The 21963-nt window shown below is 44.2% G+C and overlaps 1 protein-coding gene and 1 long non-coding RNA gene across 4 annotated transcripts; one reads left to right on the forward strand and one right to left on the reverse strand.

The window, feature by feature from the left end:
• Positions 1 to 2417: 2417 nt before the first annotated feature.
• SV2A (synaptic vesicle glycoprotein 2A) lies at positions 2418 to 17548 on the reverse strand. Of its 3 annotated transcripts, XM_074188669.1 has the most exons (14): positions 17460 to 17548; positions 15772 to 15843; positions 12928 to 13949; positions 11503 to 11683; positions 10699 to 10850; positions 10349 to 10482; positions 7084 to 7173; positions 6488 to 6598; positions 6242 to 6330; positions 5075 to 5239; positions 4532 to 4665; positions 4067 to 4273; positions 3199 to 3358; positions 2418 to 2703 (listed from the first exon to the last, which is right to left on the reverse strand). In XM_074188669.1, exons 3-14 carry the CDS (start codon positions 13547 to 13549, stop codon positions 2520 to 2522), a joined length of 2229 nt encoding a protein of 742 aa, XP_074044770.1. In that variant the 5' UTR covers positions 13550 to 13949; positions 15772 to 15843; positions 17460 to 17548; the 3' UTR covers positions 2418 to 2519. The 3 variants fall into 3 exon arrangements, with proteins under 3 accessions (XP_074044770.1, XP_074044771.1, XP_074044772.1); XM_074188670.1 differs by lacking the exon at positions 15772 to 15843; XM_074188671.1 differs by lacking the exons at positions 15772 to 15843; positions 17460 to 17548 and adding an exon at positions 15592 to 15758.
• Positions 14380 to 19324, forward strand: LOC141488554 (uncharacterized). The gene is made up of 2 exons (XR_012468727.1): positions 14380 to 14536; positions 18858 to 19324. It is a non-coding gene; the product is annotated as an uncharacterized LOC141488554 (long non-coding RNA).
• The last annotated feature ends 2639 nt before the right edge of the window (positions 19325 to 21963 follow it).

A 21963-nucleotide genomic window follows, 5' to 3' on the forward strand; every position in this document is an offset into this window, starting at 1 on the left:
CTCTATCCACTGCGCCACCTAGCCACCCCTTCTTTTTTCTTTTTTATGCTAAGGAGACAAAATCAAAAATGAAACTACCTGCCCTGAAGGACCTTATGTTGTAGAGAAATTGCACATATGTGTATACATGTATTCATATATGTATATATTTAAATATAAAAGAAAGGGAATTTGAATGAGAAGGCAGGCACTAGTAGCTGGAAAATCAAGATCTATAAGCATTTGAGTCCTTGTTTGTCCTTGTTCTTGAAGAGAACCCTAACAGCAAGAATATTGATGCCAGGATCAGCAAGTGAATTGGATTTAAATAAGGGAGGACTCCACCAGCTTCACTTTCTCTTCTGGAGTCAGCTGGGTCCAGTGGCCAGATATGGATAAGGATGACTGGAGATGACTTCAGATGAACATTAGAATTAAGCTCTGAGGGAATCAATCCTTTGGTCAGTAAAAAGCCAATGTAAGACAAAGTGGGAGAGAATGAGGTGTATAAAACATTTGAATAGATTGGAGACCTAGAGATCAGTTAGGAAATTATGGCAAGAACCCAGGAGAAAGGTAGAGTTGGACGGGAAGGGAAGAATTAAAGAGGTAGTATAAAAGAAAGCACAGCAATACTACTAATCAGAATGTTATACCTGAAAGCTGGGTGTGGGGGAATATAGGGATCACCTATTGTTATGGAACCATCCCAAGAAAATATGGAAAAATCCATTTTTAATCCCAGCTCCCCAGGACTGACAAAATAGACAGGAGTTGACTTGGACTTGAATGGAAGAAATAAAAGAACATCACTTTCAGTTTTAGGGATTTTTTAAAATTTTATTTTTCTCTTATTTTCATTTCATTTTTTTCACATCGACTGGAGGGGAGGAGCATTCCCAGGAGGGTGGGAAGATGGACGGCCCCTCCTGGGGTGGAGGGGAAGGAGTTGCGTCCAGCAGGATGGAGTGACAGAGCTGTGGCTCATAACACATGGCACCAGAAGGGAAGGGGGTGGTCTGAGCACAAAGAGTTCAACGGTCACCACCTGGTCAGTGTTACAAAATGAGGGGAGTGACCACAGGGTTGGGGGGGCCAGACGCAATATGGAGGAGAGGAAATTGGATTTTACTTTTTGTTTTTCATACTTTTCCCCTTTTTTTCCTATTTTTTAAAATTTTAATTTATTTTTTTTTTACATTTTACAAACAGCTAAAAACTACAGCACATCACAACTACAGTGGGGGGCACCAGAAAAAGACCAGTCACACAGGGTAAGGAGCAGCTACAGTTTAAATGGCAGGGGCCACTTCATGAGGAAGAGATTATATGGGGGAACTGAGACTCCTGGGCTGGAACTGGAGCCTGGCTAGAGGGGCTCAGGGAAAGAGACCCTGTCTTCCCACTCTGGGATCCTTGTGCTTTTAGATCTGTCTGCTGGTTTGACCAAGTGCCAGGTCTCTTCGACCTCCCCATGACTCCTTGAATGGGGGCCCTTGGGAGAGAGTGAGGGCCTGTGCTCTAGAACCCCTACCTGCAGGGCAGCCTGTGCTTCTCCAGAGGGAGAGAGGGAGGGGGCAATGTGCTTAGATCATGGTTAACCTAGACTTGTCCCCATAGTCTAGATATTTCCATTGCCCTCCCAGCCCAGAGGTTACACTTCCTAGGCTTGACATAGGAAGGACAAAGAAGGAACTGTGTTGGTGAGGCCACAGTCATGTGTTTCTATTAAAATTACCCTTGGCTTAAAATCTCAAGACAATACAGCAACATCCCCCTCCCCACTACATGCACACAATACATACACACACATACATACAACTGCTGAGCTGCCTCAGAACTGAATATAAATAAATAAAAATAAGAAATCAAACTTCATAAAACTCGAGATTCAAACTTGCAACCCAAATTGGGGAACAGGAAAAGGAAGGCCAGAGGACTAAGGATTATTGCTATCCCTACCAGCATCCACAGGAGGTATAGGAGGGCCCCCTATGAGCCTCCATTTCAGAAGTTCTCTCTGCCCAAGATCCTACACCCTCTGGTCTACAGCCTTTCTACTCCCCTTACTCCTGAAGAACATACTGAAGAACCAAGAGGAAAAGAAATACCTCATCCTCACTCTGCCCCAGTCCTCTCTTCTCCTGAATCTTAGCTCCAGGAGAGAAGTGAGGTTCATACAGATTGAATGAGGCCCTTCTCTTTACCCCCTGAAGGGGTCAGAGACTTAACCATAATATCTGGTAAGAAGGGAAAGAAGAATCTTCTGTATATTAAGGATAGTTGGAGGTAGGGAGTGGCGCTTCTCCAGAACCTTAGAGGGAAAGAACTTTCTTCTCTGTTGCCCCGTAAGGACCACACACACACACACACACACACACACACACACACACACACACACACCACTCACACAGAGCTAAGACAAACACAAAGAAGGGTAGAGAGGGGTGATGGGAGGTTCTTGGGTCAGACAGAGGAGGGTGGTGATGAAGGAGCTGTTGGTCTCACAGTGCACTGCCCCCGTGTCCTCCAACTCTCCCTCACTGCAGCACCTGCCCCCGGGTCTCTGGAAGTTTCAGAGCAAGGGAACTGCCAAGGGCAAGGGCAGCTGAGGCAAAGAGAATGGGGACGGCCTTCGTGACTCCCACAAAAGAAGTGAAGATGCTGATCCCCAGCACAGCTGCCAGCTTACACAGAGCATTCAGGAAACCAAAGGCTGTGGTCCTGTGGAGGCAGGAAGAGAAGGGTCAAAAGAAGATGTAATGGGATACATGACGACAGAGCAGGATGTAAAGAGAGGCACAAGATTTAAGGAGAAAAGACCAGTGGATGTGATGTTAGTGATGGAGCAGCTGAAAGAACTCAAAGACTTAATATGGGGGAGAAAGAAAGGCAGAAAATATTCAAGGGTTTACAGGAGGGTGGAGGTTATAAACAAGAGTGGGTAGTAGTATAAGAACAACAGAAATTAGAGCGACAGAAAGAAGACACCAAAACAAAGCTAGTTGTGGGCATCCCAAGGGGTATTTGAGCACAGAAGTAAAAAAGCTTCTAGAGAGAAAACAGAGTATGGAAAAAGGTTCTATGTCAATCCACCTTGCCAGTCAGAGGACATAGTGATTTTCTTCCATTCAGCTCCCCATCCCCCATAATCTCTCCCCACCTCCAGTGCCTTAGTCCTTCATTCCCTCTATCATTCCCAATTCCCATTATAGGTACCTCTTATCTGAAGGATAGAGCTCAACAGTCAGCACATCCAGCGCGTTCCAAGACGCGATGCTGACTCCACCAAAGAGGCATAGTAGAGCGATCATAGCAGACTCACTGTTCCCAAAGGATAAGAAGAAGCAAGAGATGCAGGACATCACACTGGAACCCGCTGAGTTGGGGAAGAAAGGAGAGCTGGGCATCAACCACCATTATCTAGGCCGATGCTCAAAATCAACCAACCAACCATCTAGTTGAGCAGGGCATGATCCTCAGTATCACCAACAAGAGTATCTTCTTCCTTGTCTTCCTGATTATTTTTACCTCCTGTCAGACACTTCTATCCTGGACCCTCACCATTTCTTTGAAGTTCTTTTACAGGGCAAAGATTGCCTAGGGCAATGCCCAAATTCTTGCCAAATATTTGTTGTCTAGGAAGTAGTATCAAGGAAAGTCAGAACTAGCAATTTTGACACCCAGGATCAATGATGCACCAGCCATAAAATGAGCCAATTGGCCAGGGAATGGAGTAGAAATCAGTGCTCTCAAACATTTTTTATGACTCATTCTTGGGGGGGGGGCGCAGTAGGAAGGTAGAAATTCTAGGACTCCTCAAGGATGTTCTTATCAGACAGTGAACAATCCTAGTTGAGGGTGAGGAAGAGGAAGAGGCAAAAGAAATATACTTTTTAGCAATTTCCTATTTTAGTTAATTATGCCTGCTAATTAGGTGCTAAACCCAATTGTTTCTACACAACCAAGGGGTGAATGTGCCCTCAGTGACACTCTAAATCTCAAATATTCTGGGATAGAGCCGCATGGTCCTGTCTTAATTACTAAGACTATTTTCTTCCCACCTCCCCCATTTGCTCCCAATTACCCAACATTCGAAGCCGGCCAATCTTGTCCATGAGTAGGGCTGACACAATGTTCCCAGGTAGCACAGCTAGTGTCCCCAGAAAGCTGACGAAGTAAACCATGTAAGCGCCTTCACCTGTCCCAGTCACGTCCAGTGGACAGCCCTCCTTACTATGTAAGAATGTGCTGTTTATCAGCCTGCTGCCTACAAACTTGTACTCAAACAGGTCTGGAGAGCAGAAAAAAAAAAAAAACAAACACAAAGTTGATGAGAAAGGTAGGGGTGTGTGTGTGTGTGTGTGTGTGTGTGTGTGTGTGTGTGTGTGTGTGTGTGATAGGGGCAGGGGATAAAATAAAAAGGATTAAAGGGAAATGAGCAGGGTGCTAATTGTGGACCAGTAGTCAGTCTATAGTGCCAGAAGATCCTGTCTCCCTCTCTGGACATCACCCACCTTGCTTTTTCCTGAAGCAAAAGACTGGTACCTACCTGTGTTGTAGAATATTGTGTTGATAAATGTGCAGTTCCGAAAGAACGTGTTAGTGGATGTGACATCCTCAAAGTAACATTCCTCAAATAATGAGTCCTCAAAAGACACCGACTTCAGTCTCAGGCCAATAAACCTAGAAGGACAAGGAAGAGGGGTGGAGAACTACATAAATCAAAGCCTCTCAGCCTCAATTTCCTTACCTTTAATATAAGAATACAACCACCAACTACAAGATTGTTTTGAGGTTCAAAAGCAATATCTTGGAAATTGTTTTGCAAACATTAAAGTACAATATTTCAAATATTAGCTATTATTACATCATCATTATTAAAAGGATGGAGGGGAGAGAAATGAGACATTTTTCTCTATAACCCTCATATTTGGCCCCCCACATGTGTTCCTGCCTGCCCCAACTTAGATCCCTCAATAACAGTAGTAGAGGAGAAACCAGAGGAACCTTCTCCTCTAGTGCTCTCTGTTGCCCAGTTGGAGATTCCTTGGCTGGGGAGCTAACAGAGCAGATGGGAAATACCCTCACATACTTGTCATTGAAGTACTGGCCCCCACGATGAATCTGGTTCTCCAGTGTGAAGTTGAAGGTCACGTGTTCCACCCGTTCCCCTGCAAAGAGCCTGGTTCGAGCAGCATAGTCAACTGCCTGGAGGTGACGTATCATGTCAGGGAACCAGACAGTTAAGCCGTAGTAGCTGGGGAACAGTTAGAGGTTGAAGTGAAAGGTGAGGGATCCATCATAACCCCCAAGTCTATAACAGTAAGTGAAGAACCCATTAAAGGGGGAAGACCACAAGAGGAATGATCAGGGAGTGTCACAGCAACACCTCTCCCTACTCTCCCATCTCCAAACCTTTCCACTGGCTACCCTCCTCCACCCCGCCCCCCCAAAAAAAGATTTGACTATGCTTTGTTTGTTTTTTGGTTTAGGCTAAGCAATGGGATTAAGTGGCTTGCCCAAGACCACACAGCTAGGTAATTATTAAGTGTCTGGGACCGGATTTGAACCCAGGTACTTCTGACTCTAGAGCAGGTGCTTTATCCACTACGCCACCTAGCCACCCTTTGACTATGCTTTGCTCCCTCCTCACCTTTCTTTTACAATCCCTGGCTTCTACAAGACTCAGATCAAATACCATCTTCAGCCAGAGGGTTTTCCAGGTCTACCAGGCAGCTAGCTAATGTCTTCCTTTCTGAGATTACCTTCCATTTACTCTGAACCTATCTTAGGATCATGAATTTAAGGTTGAAAGGAAACTTAGAGGCCATTAAATTCAAACCCACCCCCCACCACCACCTTCTACAAGTGAGGAAATCAGAGAGGCTCAGAAGTTAAATGACTAACCCAGGATCACCAGGCTAGTAAGGATCTGAGTAGAATTTGAATCTGGATCTTCTGATTCCAAGTCAGTCAGTCTATCCACTATACAAAGTAACTACCTAGTTATTTGTGTGTTTTCTTCCCCACTAAAATCATTTTAGTGGTTCAAAGTTACCATATAATACCTGTTTCTTTCTCCCTCCTTGAGGGCAGGAACTAAGTTTCTGTTTCATTGTATCCCCAGCGCATATTTTAAACTTATGCTGATTTTAAATTGCAGTATGCAGTATTTTAAATGTTTGCTGATTAACTTTCAACTCTTCTCCCACCCACCCTAGCAGACACAGATACCCATTCGACCCCAGCAGCCCCTCACCTAAATGACATGGTGAACCACACACCCATCATCATCAGAGTGATTCGTCGATATTCAGGGCTGAAACAGGAAAGGAAGTTTCCCCAAACCTAGAGATGGGAGCAGATGGTCAAGGGGAGGAGGTATGTATCCACATACCCAGATATCTCCTCCCACCTCCTAATCTATGAATTCCCCAAGATCAATACCCTTTCTTTTCTCCTATTCAACCAGCTACATTTCTTCCTCTGCAAAATCTTCTATTACCTGGCCCCCCAGGCTCATGGCCCGGACCCCCCAGCGCTGATACCAGGTCCCTGTGTCTGACTGGATCTCAATCAACTCATCCTCCTGACGAATGGTCTTAATCTGGGTCACCTGGAGGAAAAAAAACAGGTCCAGCCATCACACAAGGGCCATGGGAGTGGCATCACCCAACCTCATCAAGTTCCATTCCAATAGCAAACTGGGAAGTCATGGGGCATAGAGACAAGTTTGATGACAGAGAGTCAAACATAGAGAGACAGAGACAGAGAAAGAGACACAAAGAGAGAGAGACACACACACACATACATACCTAGAAACAGAAGCAAAAATAGAGACAGAAAAATCTGACTCAACGTGAGATAGCTCCTGAGAGCATGGAGAAGGTTGTAGGGAAATTGGGGTGGAAAAATAATCAGGTGACTTAACCCATGAGAAGGAGGAATTGAGAGAAGAGTGTCAGGAGAAGGGGATTTATTATTTATTCGAACATTTATTTATTTATTTAAGCTATTTATTCAGAACACTTCCAGTATCTAAGTCTATAGAGGTTCCAAAGGAGAAAAAAACCCTACCCTGGCTGGTAGGAAGTAACTTACTGAGAACACTCTCTCGGGATGTCCCTTTGCCCTCATATTGGTGTCATGGACTTGCTTCAGGACCATCCAGGCTTCATCATGTTTCCCATTCTGCAGCCACAGATAGAGATGCAGGTTAAAACTCACAACCTCCTCAGATCCCAGCTGTTTCTCTCAAGTCTAGTTCCACCCTTATTTCCATCTACCCCCAGCCCTAACTAGACCAGGCTTCTTTTTCCTGTTCAAGAGTTTATCTCCCAGGGCAGCTAGGTGGTGTAGTGGATAAAGCACCAGCCCTGGAGTCAGGAGTACCTGGGTTCAAATCTGTCTCAGACACTTAATAATTACCTAGCTGTGTGGCCTTGGGCAAGCCACTTAACCCTGTTTGCCTTGCAAAAAAAAAAAAAAAAAAAAAAAAGAGTTTATCTCCCACCTAAAGAGTATGGGTTGAAATAAAAGGCTCTGCCAGTTATTAGCCATGTGACCTTGGGCAAATCATTTAATTCTCTGATTCTCAGCTTCTTCTGCTGTAAAATGAGAAGGTTGGACTAAAGGACATTTAAGGGCCCTTCCAGTTCTAAGTCTATGGTCCATGATATCTCGGAAATATACCACCAACCCCACGACCACACCTACCCCCAAAACACGCACACCTTCTAAATTTCCCAGGAATGATGTGGACTCAGTGGTCCAGAGTTGAAAAGGACCTTAGATACCATCTTGTCCAATCCCATCATTTATCAGAAGAAGCATCTGGAACCCCATGAAATAACCTGATCAAGGTCACACACCCACTGAATTAGTTTCAGATCCAAGACTTCCTGACTCCCATTTCAGGGCTCCTTCCACCACTGTGCTTTTGTCCAGTTCAATAGGATCCAAATGGATATTGGGGTGGAGAGGGCAGCTAGGTGGTACAGTGGAGGGCAGGTAGGGGTGGAGAATAACAGAGGGAAAACCCAAGGAGAGATGCTTACTTAACCATCTCATGGGAGAAATTTAGGGACAAGGAAAATGATGGATGTCATTTAGTTGAAGGAGGTAAGGAAGTCATGGAATCATAGATCTAAAGTTGAAAGGAACCTCAATCTATTCCCACTTTCTCATTTTCATCATATCAGATCATTGAAGGGTCCCAACAGATAGAATTTCCTCAGTTCCTTTCTCTGGGTAGCTTATAGCTTATTCAGGTGTCTTTCTCTGTGCTTATTAACCAACCCTCTCCTGTTCTTAAAAGTGAGGAAGGAGGAGAAAAAGCCTCAAGAAAATATAGGAGGGGGCAGCTAGATGACGCAGTGGATAAAGCACCGGCCCTGGAGTCAGGAGTACCTGGGTTCAAATCCGGTCTCAGACACTTAATAATTACCTAGCCATGTGGCCTTGGGCAAGCCACTTAACCCCATTTGCCTTGCAAAAAATAAATAAATAAAATAAAATATAGAAGGAGAGGAGGGAAGAAGGTTAGTATAAATTAGGAATTGGCATGAATGCAATGACAGAAGAATAAAAGCTGAGACTCTAAGAGAAGGACCAAAATAACCTGATAAGGCAGAGGCCACAAAGAACAGACAAGTGGCCTGAACAGTTTCTTTATATTGCTGAGAATAGAATTAGGGATGCCTCCCTTTCCTGCCTTTTGCTTCTATTCACTTGTTGTTTGTCCTTTGTTCTTGAAGAAGAACATGTCATCAGGAAGCTGATGCCATGGCATGCATGTGAATTTGGATTTGAGTGGGGGGGGCTCTACTAAGTCACAAATCTCACTTTCTCCTCCAGCATCATCTAGGTCCAATGGCCAGGTATGACTGGAGATGGCTCTGAATGAAAGGCAATCAGGGTTAAGTGATTTGCCCAAGGTCACACAGTTAATACATATCAAATGTCTGAGGCTGGATTTGAATTCAGGTCCTCCTGACTTCAGTACTCTTTCCAATGTGCCACCTAGCTACTCATTTACTAACTCTCTCTCGGGAAGAAAGGAAACAAGTATTTATTAAACACCTACTATGTGCCAGATATCATCTTTATGTAAATATTGTCTTATTTGATCCTTACAACAACCCTCAGAGGTAGTGATATTCTTATCCCATTTGATAGTTGAGGTAGATAGCTGTTAAGTGACCTTTCCAGGGTCACACAGCTGTTAAATGTCTAAAGCAGAAATTGAATTCAGGTCTTCCTGACTTCAGGGCTGGTGCTCTCTCCACTGTGCCACCTAGCTGCCCCAAAACAGAGAAATTTTACAACTCAAAAGAGAATTATTGATATAAAGAGAACTTTGCAAATAAGCTCTGAGCAACAAAAAAAAAGGGTCTACACTGACTTCTATGCAAATAAGTGTAGCAGCCTTTCAGGCTGTGAACAAACTGGGATCTAGTATTGCTAAAGTAGCTGTCTCAAAGAAAGAACTTCTTACCGTCTTCTCCCTTGGGTTTGAAAGGAAAATCATTCCCCCTGAGGGGGAAAGCTGAGAGATTTGACTAGAGAAAAAATCAGCCTGAAGACAGGTACAGGAGGGGGCAAATGTATTGCTACCCACAAGAGGGGCAAGAAAGAGGGAGTATTGCAACTAGCCCTGTCCCTATCACCACAATAGGACCTATGACACATAACATATATAGATGAGAAACTGAGTATCAGGAAATTTAAATAATGTGTCCAAAGTTACCCAGGTGATTAGAGTTCTTGCTGCCCAGACCAAAGGACCCCTAGTGGGAGGAATAATGTGGCAAGGGAAGCAGAGTCATACGAGAAAATCACTAAATTCAATTCTGGAACTAAAGACTCCCTGAAAAAAAATTATCCTGGCCATCTCTTCAGAATGAGTGCATGAAACAATATATGGAACATATTGAACCACTGAAGACACTGAAGTGTTCCTATTCCATACCCACAATGCCATAAAGAATAAAGGTAGGGGGCAGCTAGGGGTGCAGTGGATAGAGTACCAGCCCTGGAGTCAGGAGGACCTGAGTTCAAATTTGACCTAAGACATGTAATAATTACCTAGCTGTGTGGCATTGGACAAGTCACTTCATCCCATAGCCTTGCAAAAAACAAACAAAAAAGTAAAGGTAAGAGGGAAAAATCCCCCCTCCCCCCACAAAACAAAAGCAATTAGTGAGCCAAAATAGGCACCAGGGTCAAACGGAACCAATTCTAAGTCATAACAACCTCAAAGGAAAAGCAAAAGTGAACCAAGAGGTCCGCAGATAAAAGGCAAAAAACAAACATCTAAAAATCCCCAAACGAAAGGTTTCTCTTCCCAATTTCTATCATCCTTTACCTCAAGGAAAAATCGGGGGCTTTCCGGCTGTGTGGTCAGGGCTCCAATGGCAAATACAGAAGGAAAGGCACACACCAGAACAAAAACCCGCCAGCTATGGAACTGGTAAGCAGAACCCATTTGGAAACTCCATCCTAGGTTAAGGGGAAAAAAAAAAGATGAAGGGACATCACTAGAAACCAGAAACCAGAAAGAAATTCACCCTGGAAGAATACTCGTTTTGGAGGGGGGTGAGATTCTAAAACTTTCACTCCAGTTGGATCATGACAGATTTAAGGGTAGTTTCTGCCTCAGAGAGGAATCTAAAGGTGGATCTCCAGGAGGGGGAGAGTCCTTTGGAGGGCTCTTACCATAGTGAGGAATGATAGCCCAGGCCATAGCAGCTGCATATACACCACCGATCATCCAGAACATGCAGAGCCAACTCAAATGCTCCCCTCGCTTCTCTTGGGCCAGGAACTCAGAGAAATAGGAGAAGACAATAGGGATAGATCCCCCAATACTGTTGGGAATTCCAAGGAAGAGGATGTTAAAGAGGCTGATCAGGTGTCAGATTCCCATACCACCACCATTCCCCAGATCTAAACTCCTCCCACCAAATCAGAGTAGATTTCCAAACATTCCCCTACCATCAAACCTATTCCCTAGCTCCCCTCTTCTTCAAAAGATGGGAAAAGTAAGCTATGGCAAGAGGTAAGCTTCTAAGAGAGTCTTAAAGAATAGGTAGATGGTTGAGGAGATTAGGAAAGTTAAAGAAATGGGGAAAGCTCTGGAAAGAGAAATTTATGGGAAGAGAAATCCAAGGGGAAGGTCTTCAAAAGGTCTTAGATATAGAGTAGGGCAGATATAGGTCAATGATGATTAGAGAAATGAAGGAAATTTAGAGAGATACCAGGGATGCCAAGAGAATGGGTAGGTACAGGGTTTCCATAATATTTGGAAAACTAGGGAATGAAAAAGCTTCTGGAAGCCATATAAACTTAGGGTTTAGGGTGACCACCAAAAGAGCCTTAAAAAACCAGTTCTGAGAAAATTGAGGACTTTGAAATAGGAAAATACATCTGGGAATGGAAACAGAAATTATAGGTAGATTTGGAGAATGTTTGGGGTGGGGAAGGAAAGGGAAGAAAGGAATCTTTGGAGTAGCTGCTCACCCGACTCCGGAGAGCAAGCGGCAGAGGAGGAATGTGCCATAACCCTGGACGAAGGACGAAAAAAATGCGAAGACACTGTTGACAGAGAGTGAGATGAGTAGACACTGTCGCCGACCCAGTCTATCAGCCAGACCTCCCCAGAGAAAGGCTCCAACCATCATACCCAAGTAGACAATGAGACCTAGAAGAACGAACATTAGAAAGGAAAGAATAGGAAGGTCAGTCTCAGTCATGCCTCCTCCAGTCAAAGGAATACAAAGTGAGGTAAAATTACAGCAAGATAGATGATCAAGGTTAAAAACTGAGAAAGGACATCTGACTGCTTAAGTAGATCTAGCGTTAGGAAATAAAGACCAGAGTGTTTGGCCCCCATTTGGCAAGGAAATGGACAAAGCAATATGGCAAGAACCTAGAGAAGAATACCCTGAATAATAACAGATATGGGAATAGAGTAATAATAAGTAAGATCTAATCCACTCTAAAGCTCCTCTCCCCAGGACCCTCTCAAAACCAAACCAGTCCTCCCCACAGGCTTCAGTTAGAGATCTCTTTTGTGTTCTCTAGTAAAGGAGATAATTCATCTCTCCAATTAATAAATCTCTCAGTCAGGAAATCCCCATCTCCCCATTAGAGCTAACCTTTTTTTTTCCTTCCAACACTAATCTCAACCCCTCTCTTCTTTCATAACCTCTTTTCCTTTCACTGTTTGTAGAACTGTTCACCTCCTCTGGGAAGGGTCCAGAAGAGATCTCCTCCCCATCTTTTGTCCTGGGGCAGTTGGTAATTTAGGCATTACCAGGGGCCACTCAAGTATCTTTGGATTATAATGTTCTCCCCTTTAGACCCAGAAACTTAAGCATCCTCAGCCACACAACCCCATCAGGAATTGTCAGCTGGGGCAAATCATCTCTCTCCCACCTAAGCAAAAGAAACTTGGATTCTAACCTCTCGATTTCCATTCCCTTCCCTCTAAAGGAAAGGAATAAGCCCTTTCCCAGCAAAGCACAAAGGAAGACTCAATGAATAGAAAATGACTTCCTATTGTGACAAAGATTAAATGCCAAGAAGATAAACCATTTCCCTTGACCCTAGTCCACCTCCTAAGGGGAGTGGGAAGTCATGAGAGGAGGAAAGTATTATCAGGCTCATTACAATTACATAATCTCCAAACCAGAAGTTAAAGAAGCCACAGATTCTCATTCCCCTACTCTCTGCAAGCTGTGGTCCAACTCCTTAGGGAAGGACCACAAGGTACCCAAATCTTGGGAACTGGGAAGGGAAGGAGGACCAGGGGAACGTCCCTATTGTCCTTAGGAGATATTTTGGAGTGCCACTCAGTACCCAGAAGAATGGAAACGTAATAGGGGACAACCTAGGAAGTAAGGGGTGGTAAATGGAAAAGGAACAGGAAAGACTGGTTCTCACCCAGCATGCCCTTGTTGGAGTCAGACAGACACATGTCCTTTTCAGCACTGGGAAGCACAAACCCCACCACGAAGACTTCAACCCCATCAGCCATAAGTGCCAGACCCAGGACAAAATAGAGGGTCCATTGGAACCGTCCATGGCCACACTCCCTCAAGATGGTTTCGTATTGCTGGGCCAGCTCTTCCCTCTCCTTTCGTCGCTGAGCTTCCCCTCCAATTCCAGGGCCTTCTCCATCACCCAGGCCTCCCCTCATCCCAGCTAGGGGAGTCCCATCTGCCAAATGTTCTCCCTTTCCACCTGATTCTCCCCGGGGTATTCCCTGATATTCTCCCTCATATATCTCCTCATCCTCATCATGGCCTTCAGTGGCATCACTGGATGCACCCCCTTCTTCTTCATCTTCCCTAACTCCATCCCCACGGTAATAACCATCAGCTGGGGCAGGGAAGTCATCATCATCATCCTCCTCCTCAAATCGGGCATAGGATCTCCTCGAATATTCATCCTGAACTCTGTCAAGTCCTTTGACTACCTTCTTGGTTGCATGCTTTTTGACCTCCTTTGCAATATCTTTAGCCCCACGGATGAAGGCTGTTCGGTCACGGAAGCCTTCATCCATGGCAGTGATTGAAGTCTTTGGACACCCCTTAGGGGTCCCCCCTCTGTCTTCTCTCCCTCCCTGTTTTGTCCTTCAAAAAACCTCTAGATTTTAGAAGACCCTCTAATATATACACTTTACCCTGGGTAAAGTACATCCAAAGAGCTTTGGGCATATAATGAAAGAGGAGGTAGGACCAAAAAAGGGGAATATATTCAAGGGGTAAGGAAAAGGAGAGGAAGGCTTTGATGGTATTTGACTGAAAACATAAATCTACAATCTATTCAACATAGTCAAAAAGTAGGGAGTTGGGGGAGAGGGTAGGGAAAGGAAAGGAGAATCAGGTTGGTTGGAGTTGAATTGGAATGTTCAGGCTAGCAAATGGTGAGCAGTCAGGTCTCTGCAGGAAACATTGATTGTCCTGGAAGATAAAGGAAAAGAAAAAAAAAGAATGAGAATCAGAAGAAATCAATCCAAATACATTGTAGTTCCTTTCCCATCCCAATCCACATCATGCCCAACCCAAATTTTAAAATGAGGAAATGACCCCAGAGTGGTATGATTAACTAGAGATGAAAGAAGTACTGTGAGGTCATCTTTCCCTCCCAATAGCATCCTCTCATCTTAGCCTTGGTGCCTAGAGTCTGTCTAGAATCCTAGTCCATCAGTTTATTCTAACCCTTTCCCATTAAGCTCAGAAAAACTGCCTTACTAAAAACTAGACATATAAGCACTGTTGTCTAATTTCTTTAAGCTTGATACTTTATTTTTTTTATTTTTAAATTTTTGGTCCAATAGTTAGAGGGTGTTTAGTCTCATTGTTTGGTCACCTTGCTCCTCATCCTAATCTATAAGAGGCAGTGAGGCAGGTTTGAAAGATGGGGTTCCCACATCCTGCCCATCATCACACCTTCATGAACCAAGGGCTACAAGGACAATACTTTCATTTTTAGACCAGAATATATGCCTCTTGCCTCTCCATTGGGTCATGGATAGCATCCCATCAAGGTCAGTAAATCCTGGGCTCATCGAAAAGAACTTAGATGCCACTGAGTTCAAATTTCATAGGTAACAGGATTGGGACCCAGACAATTTAAGTAACTTGCCTAAGGCATGCCCTTAGGTCTCTGACTTCAAAGTCAGCTCTCTTTCCACTACATCACAGTGTCTCCCTTTCCTATGGCAGATCTCACAGAGATTGACATAAACAATTCAGCCAGAGCAAAGGTTCACATTCTACAAAATACAAAAACAAATGAGGGCCATCTCTGGGCACAATCTAAGGGGGAGGCAATATTGGCTAGGGAAAGAGAAGGAATGAAGAAAAAAAGAAGTAGGTCATGGGCTAGGGAGTTAACTAAATGTCTTCTCAAGGACTTCTAAGATCCCCCTGGATGTGCCCAACCTACTCTACCATTCATGCCCCACTGACCTGACCAGATCATACAAGAGATGCAAATGAAGAATAAAGACCAAGATTTGACTAAGAGGGGTGTCTGAGAAAATGTGACTAGCAGTTTCCTCCAGGGACAACAGTTGGATCTCCTTTCTCTGATAGAGATGTAGAGAAGTAAAACTTACCCCCTGACTCCTGCTTCACTTAAGAGGTCTTCTCCCCCACCCTCCTGCCCCCTGGGCACTTCTCCTCCTAATCCTCACTTAATCCTTTCTGTCCCTCCTCTCTGGGTTGGGGGAAAAGGACTTCAGGGACACTGCATTGCGTCAAAGATTGGTGCAGAATAAGGGGGGATGTGGGTTCCCCAAAAAACTACAGTTCAAGGAAAAGATGGGAGGTGCGCACATATATTCCTATGGGGCTTATGTAAAGTCTTATCAGAGGAGGTCCCTTATAAATAGTTGGGATTAGGTTGGGGAGGTTGAGGAGAACCCCAGATAGGAGATGGGGAAGTAAGGATATAAAGAACAGAAACCAAAGCCTAGATCTCTCTCAGCCTGAGTGTCTAAATCCATGATGAACTTGAGCAAGATTAATGGTCCCTACAGAGGAAAAAGGACTGGTTTTGGAGTCAAAGGTTTGAATCTTATCTCTGCTACTTACTAACCTGTGTGACCTTGTACCTCTGGTCCTCAGTTCACCATTAAAAACAAGAGATGAACTAAATGTCTTCTAAGGTCCCTCCCAATTCTAAATCCATATTCCTGTGATCTTTTCCAGTGGCACACACACACACACACACACACACACACACACACACACACACACACACACACACACTCCTCACCTCAGGAAGAAAGAGATGAATTGAAATCTAGTTATCCCCTCCCCAATCCAAAATGAGTCTCTCCCAAGAGTCCTGGAGGAGGAAGCAAAATGGGTCTGAGGTCATAATGTCCTGTGGCTGTCACTCCATTAGCCCCAGGGATATGGAAACTGAAGTCATGCAGCAACTCAACCTCCTTCTTCCCCAGGTAACAGGGAATCAGACAGGTCAGATGAGGGAGAAGGGGAGTCAGAGATTCCAAGAGCTGGCTAAGGTTAAAGGAAATAATGCTATTTTGAGCTTCAGTCTCAATGAAGAATGTAGGGAGAGACAGGGGCTAGAGAGTAGGAAGAGCCTAGGAGGGTGTGATATGGAGACAATCTGGTTATAAACATCGTTAGACCATAAAGACTGAATTCATTCCTCTTATGGATTCTGTAGAGCAAATGTAAGGAAGGAATCAGGTGTTTTCAGTGTCCCTAAGCCAACCATAGATGGAGATTTGGGGTTTAGGAGGACCCCAATACCTCAAAAGCCCTCAGACATGAAACCCAATCCATCTCTTGCTTTCCATCTCTCATCACAAGTGACAAGGTCATTGGTAAACTGAATGCATCCAAATCCCCATCCTCCTTGGGATAAAATGTTCCAAGAGGTGCCCTACAGTCCACAGTGCCTTTTACAGAAGGATAAGCAGAACCTCAGTGCCTGCCCTTAAGGGTAGGCAAAACTGTGCTAACCCCTCCCCCCTTTGCACCCCCCCCCCCCATTTCACTCCAAGCATGCGTGAGGAAAGGGCCACTGCTGTGAAGATAAAATGGAGGTGACAGCTGGGACTGCAAGGAAAGGAATATGGAGAGAGGGAACCCAAAGACATACAGGCAGGCACAGAGGCCTTCACCAGGGCTATTTTTCCCCGAGTCCCCTCCTTCCATTTTTTCTGGTCTGGAGGGCACCAGGGCACCCGAAATTCACTAATTGGTTTCTCTAAGCCCTTTCCCCCAACTCCTACTTCCCCCGAGTCTTCATGATAGACTGAGGTCCATTATTACCCCCCCACACACAAGATTTCCCGCCTTTATCAGTTGCTCCATCTCCAGGTAGCCATCCCTCTCTCTGTCTCAGCCCTGGCTCCAATCTGCGCCTCCAACGCTCCCAGATCTCCTGACAGGTACAATGACCCCCGTCTACCTTCACCCTTCAGCATCTAGCCCCTTCCCACCCCCAATCTATTTACCTCCAGTCTCAAACCGGAAAAAGGGGGAGCATAATCTACCCCCCCACTCCCCCCCCCCCGCCAAGGTCATTTCTCCTCCGTCCTGATGTAGGAGAGAATAAGGGAAGGAAGGACGAGGGGAAGGGGGGCTTGGGGGCTTGGGGATTTGGGTAGTGATATAATTCAGATTAATTCCCCAGTAGCCCCCCATCTTGAAGTGGGGGTAGAAGAGAAAGAGAGAGAGATAGAGACGGGGGGAGAAAGAGAGATAGAGACGAGGAGAGAGAGACAGAGAGACAGATCTTGGTGGAAATAAACATCCATCCCCCACAACACCTCCCGATTAAAGATGAGGACCCCCCCTCTCAAAAAAAAAGCACTGGAGCAAAAAATGGCTCCAATCTGAAGGGGATGCCCCAGATGTAGAGAGCGGATGGGGCTAGGAGCAGAGAAGGTCGCCTGGAGGGGAGGGATGGAGAGTCGGGGGTCTCACCTGGGAAGGGTCCCCACGGCAAGGAAGTGGCGAGGAGGATGTCGGGGCCGCTGGGAGGAGGCAGCGGCAGCGGCTGCTCCGGGTACCAGGGGAAGCGGCAATGCAGACCTGCCCCCCCACACCCCAGCTCCGCCTCCCCCCAACTCGCGCAGCCGAGCACCGGGAGAGACCATCGGGGGTGGGGGAGGTTGGGGAGACTGCATGGAAAGGATCGACTCAAGCCAGATGTAGGGAGGGATGAAGAGATGTTGAGGGGCCACTTATCAGGGGCAAGGGAAAAGACCAACCCTCGCCCCCATAAAGGAGGAGGAAAACGGGGACTGTCTGGGAGACAGAAATCGAAAGCTACAGGCAAGGAAGGAAATATCAGGCCCAAAGGAGGAGAGAGGCAGGGGTCTGGCCGCAGCTTCCCAAAGAGCCTGACAGCCACCCCTCTTGGCGCCCACCCTGAACAATTTCAGGATAGCTTGGAGCCTCAAATCCCGGAACCCTCCCCATAAAGCATCCAGCCCCCCCTCATCCCCCCCCCTTCAATTAGCCACTTGGTGGTACCCGCTTGCCCAGTTAGCGAAAACAGGGTGAATAGGGTCTGGTTTGAATGGTGGGTTTGGACTCCAGCATTCCTCATATAGGAAGGATGGTAGGTGGATCCACACCCCTCCCAGCCATCGGCATTTCTGGTTATTTATTGCAAGATCTTCACCCGCATTTACCCCACTACCAGTTGCAGAAACCAATACACAAGAGGGAAGGGCATTAACTGAACGTCTCCAATTTCAATGATCATATAATGGGTAAAGGAATAAAAATCAAACAACTCCCTCACATTTTACCCTCTCTCCTCCTCCTCCTCCTCCTCCTCCCTCCCCAAAACCTCCATTCTTCACCCTAGGCCAAGAGATCTCCAACGTCAGATTTTTCCTCCTTCCCAACCCCCATCTAATCCTCCCAAAACACACAACCCAGTGACTAAACCCATGAGCCTTGACTCCCAGTCACCATGCTGTTCCCTCTCCAGAGGAGGGCTAAGGAATAGAAAAGCAGTTCTATTAGAAAAAGCACTGGACCAGAAATCAAGGCACCTGCATTGTCTCTATTCTCTGGTCTTCCTTTTTGACCTTGGGCAAGTCATTTGTTTCACTCTACAAATCTAAAATAAAAAAAAGGGGCTTCATCCCTTCTCTTCAAGTCTTAACCTAGGTCTATATGCTGAAATAGGTAGAACTATACTAGCTAGTCAGTACCTAAGACTGAGGGACCTCACTTTCCAGAAAAAGGACAAAAGGACTTAGGGGTTAAGAGTTCTAGTATTGAGCTAAAATAGATATTATACTAATGCATTAATTAGTAGTCATAATAGTAAATTATAATTTCAATTCATTTTATTAAATCAATCAGGAAGAGCTGGAATACAGACTTACCAGTGAATGGCTGAAAGAGCATCAAATTGGGTGAAAGTAGTGTGGAAATTTACCAAGAGAAAAAGGGGGTGAAAGAAATTTTACTGGAGATTACAGTCCATTAAAGACATTCAAATCAGAGCAGATGGATCCAGGCATTTTACATCTGGACCTTGGACTGATAATTAAAGAAGATACACTGAACCAAGACTCAAGCACCACAGGCAACAGATCATAAAAGAAAACATTGATAAACAAAGAAATAATTTGCAAAGTTTTGTGTAAACCCTTTGAACTTTGTATTAGAAACTCAGAAATTAACATTTTTAACCTTCATTTCTTTGGCCCATGCAAACAATGAGGCACCCCCCCCCCAGCATGCTCTCCAACTTCCTCAGATTGAGAACCATGCAAGCATGCACAAATGTTAATGATTAACATTAATAAACTTTTAGAATATCTGAATTCCAAGACTGCTGGTGATTGGTCCTAATCTCTTCTATACCCCACCCCCTTAGATCTCCAATTGCTTACATTTTATCACCTCAAAGCTGCTTCTCAGTTTAAATAGTGATTGTGAGAGCTAGAATAGGCATAATTCCCCTCACTCATCCCCCAGTAACCCCTCTCCCAACACAGACCATCTCTCCTAACCTAGCTTTTCTCAGGGAGACATAGTATCAGGGATAAAGCACTGCAGTTAGAATAAGAACATCTGAGTTCCAATCTCAGTCCTTTCTTTTCTGTTGCTGTATGACTGTGGTCAAGTAAGAGAATTGAAAAGTGGAAGGAACTTTTACAGACATTTGATCCAAGGAAGTTTTAAAATGGAGTAGGAAACGATCCAAGATTACTTCTGAAGTCTTCCACTCACTGCATCATTTTGAATCTTTCCTTATTTGTAAAATGTAAAATGTAAAAAAAAATCTATTCTACTTCACAAAAATGTTTTGAAATCAAATTAGATGCCTATTAAGTATTTTGTAATGACAAAGTGCCATACAAGTAAATTATCATTAATATATCTCCTGCCTTTCTTACTTGGCTTGTGTTGTAAATGAAAACCACAACCCAGAAATGGGAGGAAATATATGTATGGCAGCCAGTGTACTCTACAGTACAGGCCATTCACCAATACAGATCAATTACACAAGGTTCTGCCAATAGGAAGAAGGGGGAGCAAAGTTGAGGTTAAATGGAAGGCAATATTAAAAGGGACAATATACCCAAAGTTCATTAAGTCCCTGATGAAAGAGAAATAAAGTTGGTCCCTAGAAAACACATGAAACCTAGGTTAAGCAACAATGTAAGGCAATATTCAATAAAAACTAAATTTCAACATTTGAGTGTCAGATAAATGCAAGACACTATGAGAGAAAACCATGAACTGAAGGGAAATTAATAAAACTGGCTATGATCTAATCTTTAGGAAGTTATAATCCAGTGCACTGGAATAAAACATGAACATAAATATAATGCAAGCAGGATGAAAGTACAGAAGAGGGCAAGCCACTTAACCCCGTTTGCCTTGCAAAAACCTAAAAAACAAAAACAAAGCAAAAAAAAGGGGTGGCTAAGGTGGTGTAGTGGATAAAGCACCGGCCTTGGAGTCAGGAGTACCTGGGTTCAAATCCAGTCTCAGACACTTAATAATTACCTAGCTGTGTGGCCTTGGGCAAGCCACTGAACCCCCTTTGCTTTGCAAAAACCTAAAAAAAACAAAAACAAAAGTACAGAAGAAATCCCGAGATCCCAGTAGGGAGAGATCAGTCTGAGATGGGACAAATTGATAAAATTAGTAAAAACTACCCAGAAAGGATGGTGCTTAAGCTGCCCTTTTTACTTCTGCGAAGTAATGAAATTCACGGAATCACAGAGTTTGACCTGAAATAGTCCTAATGTCTCATTTTACAAATGAAGAAACTAAAGCAAGACCAGTTAACTAGGAGTTGTGTAGCCAATGCATTAAAGGACCAAGTAGGAGACAGAATGGATAGAAACCAGACAAATAACATCAAGATGGGTATTACAGAAGACAGGTATAATCAACTTATGAGTAATTGAATAGGTGTAAATAAGGAAAGTGATTTTGACTACATGATTTTGAATCTGAAGAACCAGGAAGGATGGTTGTACTGATGACAGAAATAGAGGTCAGGAAAGGAAGGCAAATTGGACACATTGAGTTTGAAGTTATCAACAGTACTTGCATGGGGGGAATGAAAGTTCCTTGAGGGCAGAGCCTAGCACATTGCCAAGTGTTTTAAGAAATGCATAATTGGGGGCAGCTAGGTAGCACAGTGCATGAAACATTGGCCCTGGAGTCAGGAGGACCTGAGTTTCAAACCCAGCCTCAAGCACTTAATTGCCTAGTTGTATGACCTTGGACAAATCATTTAATTCAATTAAAAAAATGCATAATTGGCAGTATCTTTTATATATATGGAACTAGAGATTGGATAAAAGGTCAAGTTAGAAAGGACTAGTTGAAATCATTAGAATCAGTTTGAAGGTAGGGGAAAGCATACAACAGTGAAGAGTCTTTCTGGTTACCTAGTGTTTAGGTAAAAAAGGCAAAGGGAGTCAGTAAAGGAGACCAAAAAATGATGAGCTGGAAATGTGCAGTGTATGCCTTAGGAGTGATTCTTCCAGGTTTAGGGCAGTCTTCTTGAGAAAAGATCAGTCAAGGTGAGCATTGGTGATTTTTGAGAATAATGGGCAACAAAAAAGCCAGATTATGTAAAGAAGTGGTGATAAGAAAACACAAGCAGTTAGTTGTCAAAGTAGATTGAGTACCAAGTCTGGAATTAAGAAGACCTGGGTTCAAATCCAGCCTCAGAAATTTACTAGCTGAGTGGCCCTGGGCAAATCACTTAACCCTGTTTGCCTAAATCTCCTCTTTTATAAAATGAGCTGGGGAAGGAAATGGCAAACTATTCTGGAATCTTTGCCAAAAAAAAAGGTCAGTCAGATACAACCGAATACTAAGAAAATAAAAGTAGCGGGTATAAAGTACTTCTAAAAGAAACTTATTGTCCTTTATATCTTACGAAGATAATTCCCAAATCTATATTTAGAATTCATCTCCACTTGGATGTGCCATT

Source organism: Macrotis lagotis, chromosome 5 (assembly GCF_037893015.1).
Source record: "Macrotis lagotis isolate mMagLag1 chromosome 5, bilby.v1.9.chrom.fasta, whole genome shotgun sequence".
Taxonomy (NCBI): Eukaryota; Metazoa; Chordata; class Mammalia; order Peramelemorphia; family Peramelidae; genus Macrotis; species Macrotis lagotis.

Coding starts and splice junctions, on each gene's coding strand:
- SV2A (XM_074188670.1), bottom strand. CDS start 13,549: ATGGATGAAGGCTTCCGTGACCGAACAGCCTTCATCCGTGGGGCTAAA. Junction 6,599..7,083: donor ATCCCGAGAGAGTGTTCTCA/GTAAGTTACTTC, acceptor TTTTTCCTCCAG/GTGACCCAGATTAAGACCAT. Junction 4,274..4,531: donor CACAATATTCTACAACACAG/GTAGGTACCAGT, acceptor TCTGCTCTCCAG/ACCTGTTTGAGTACAAGTTT.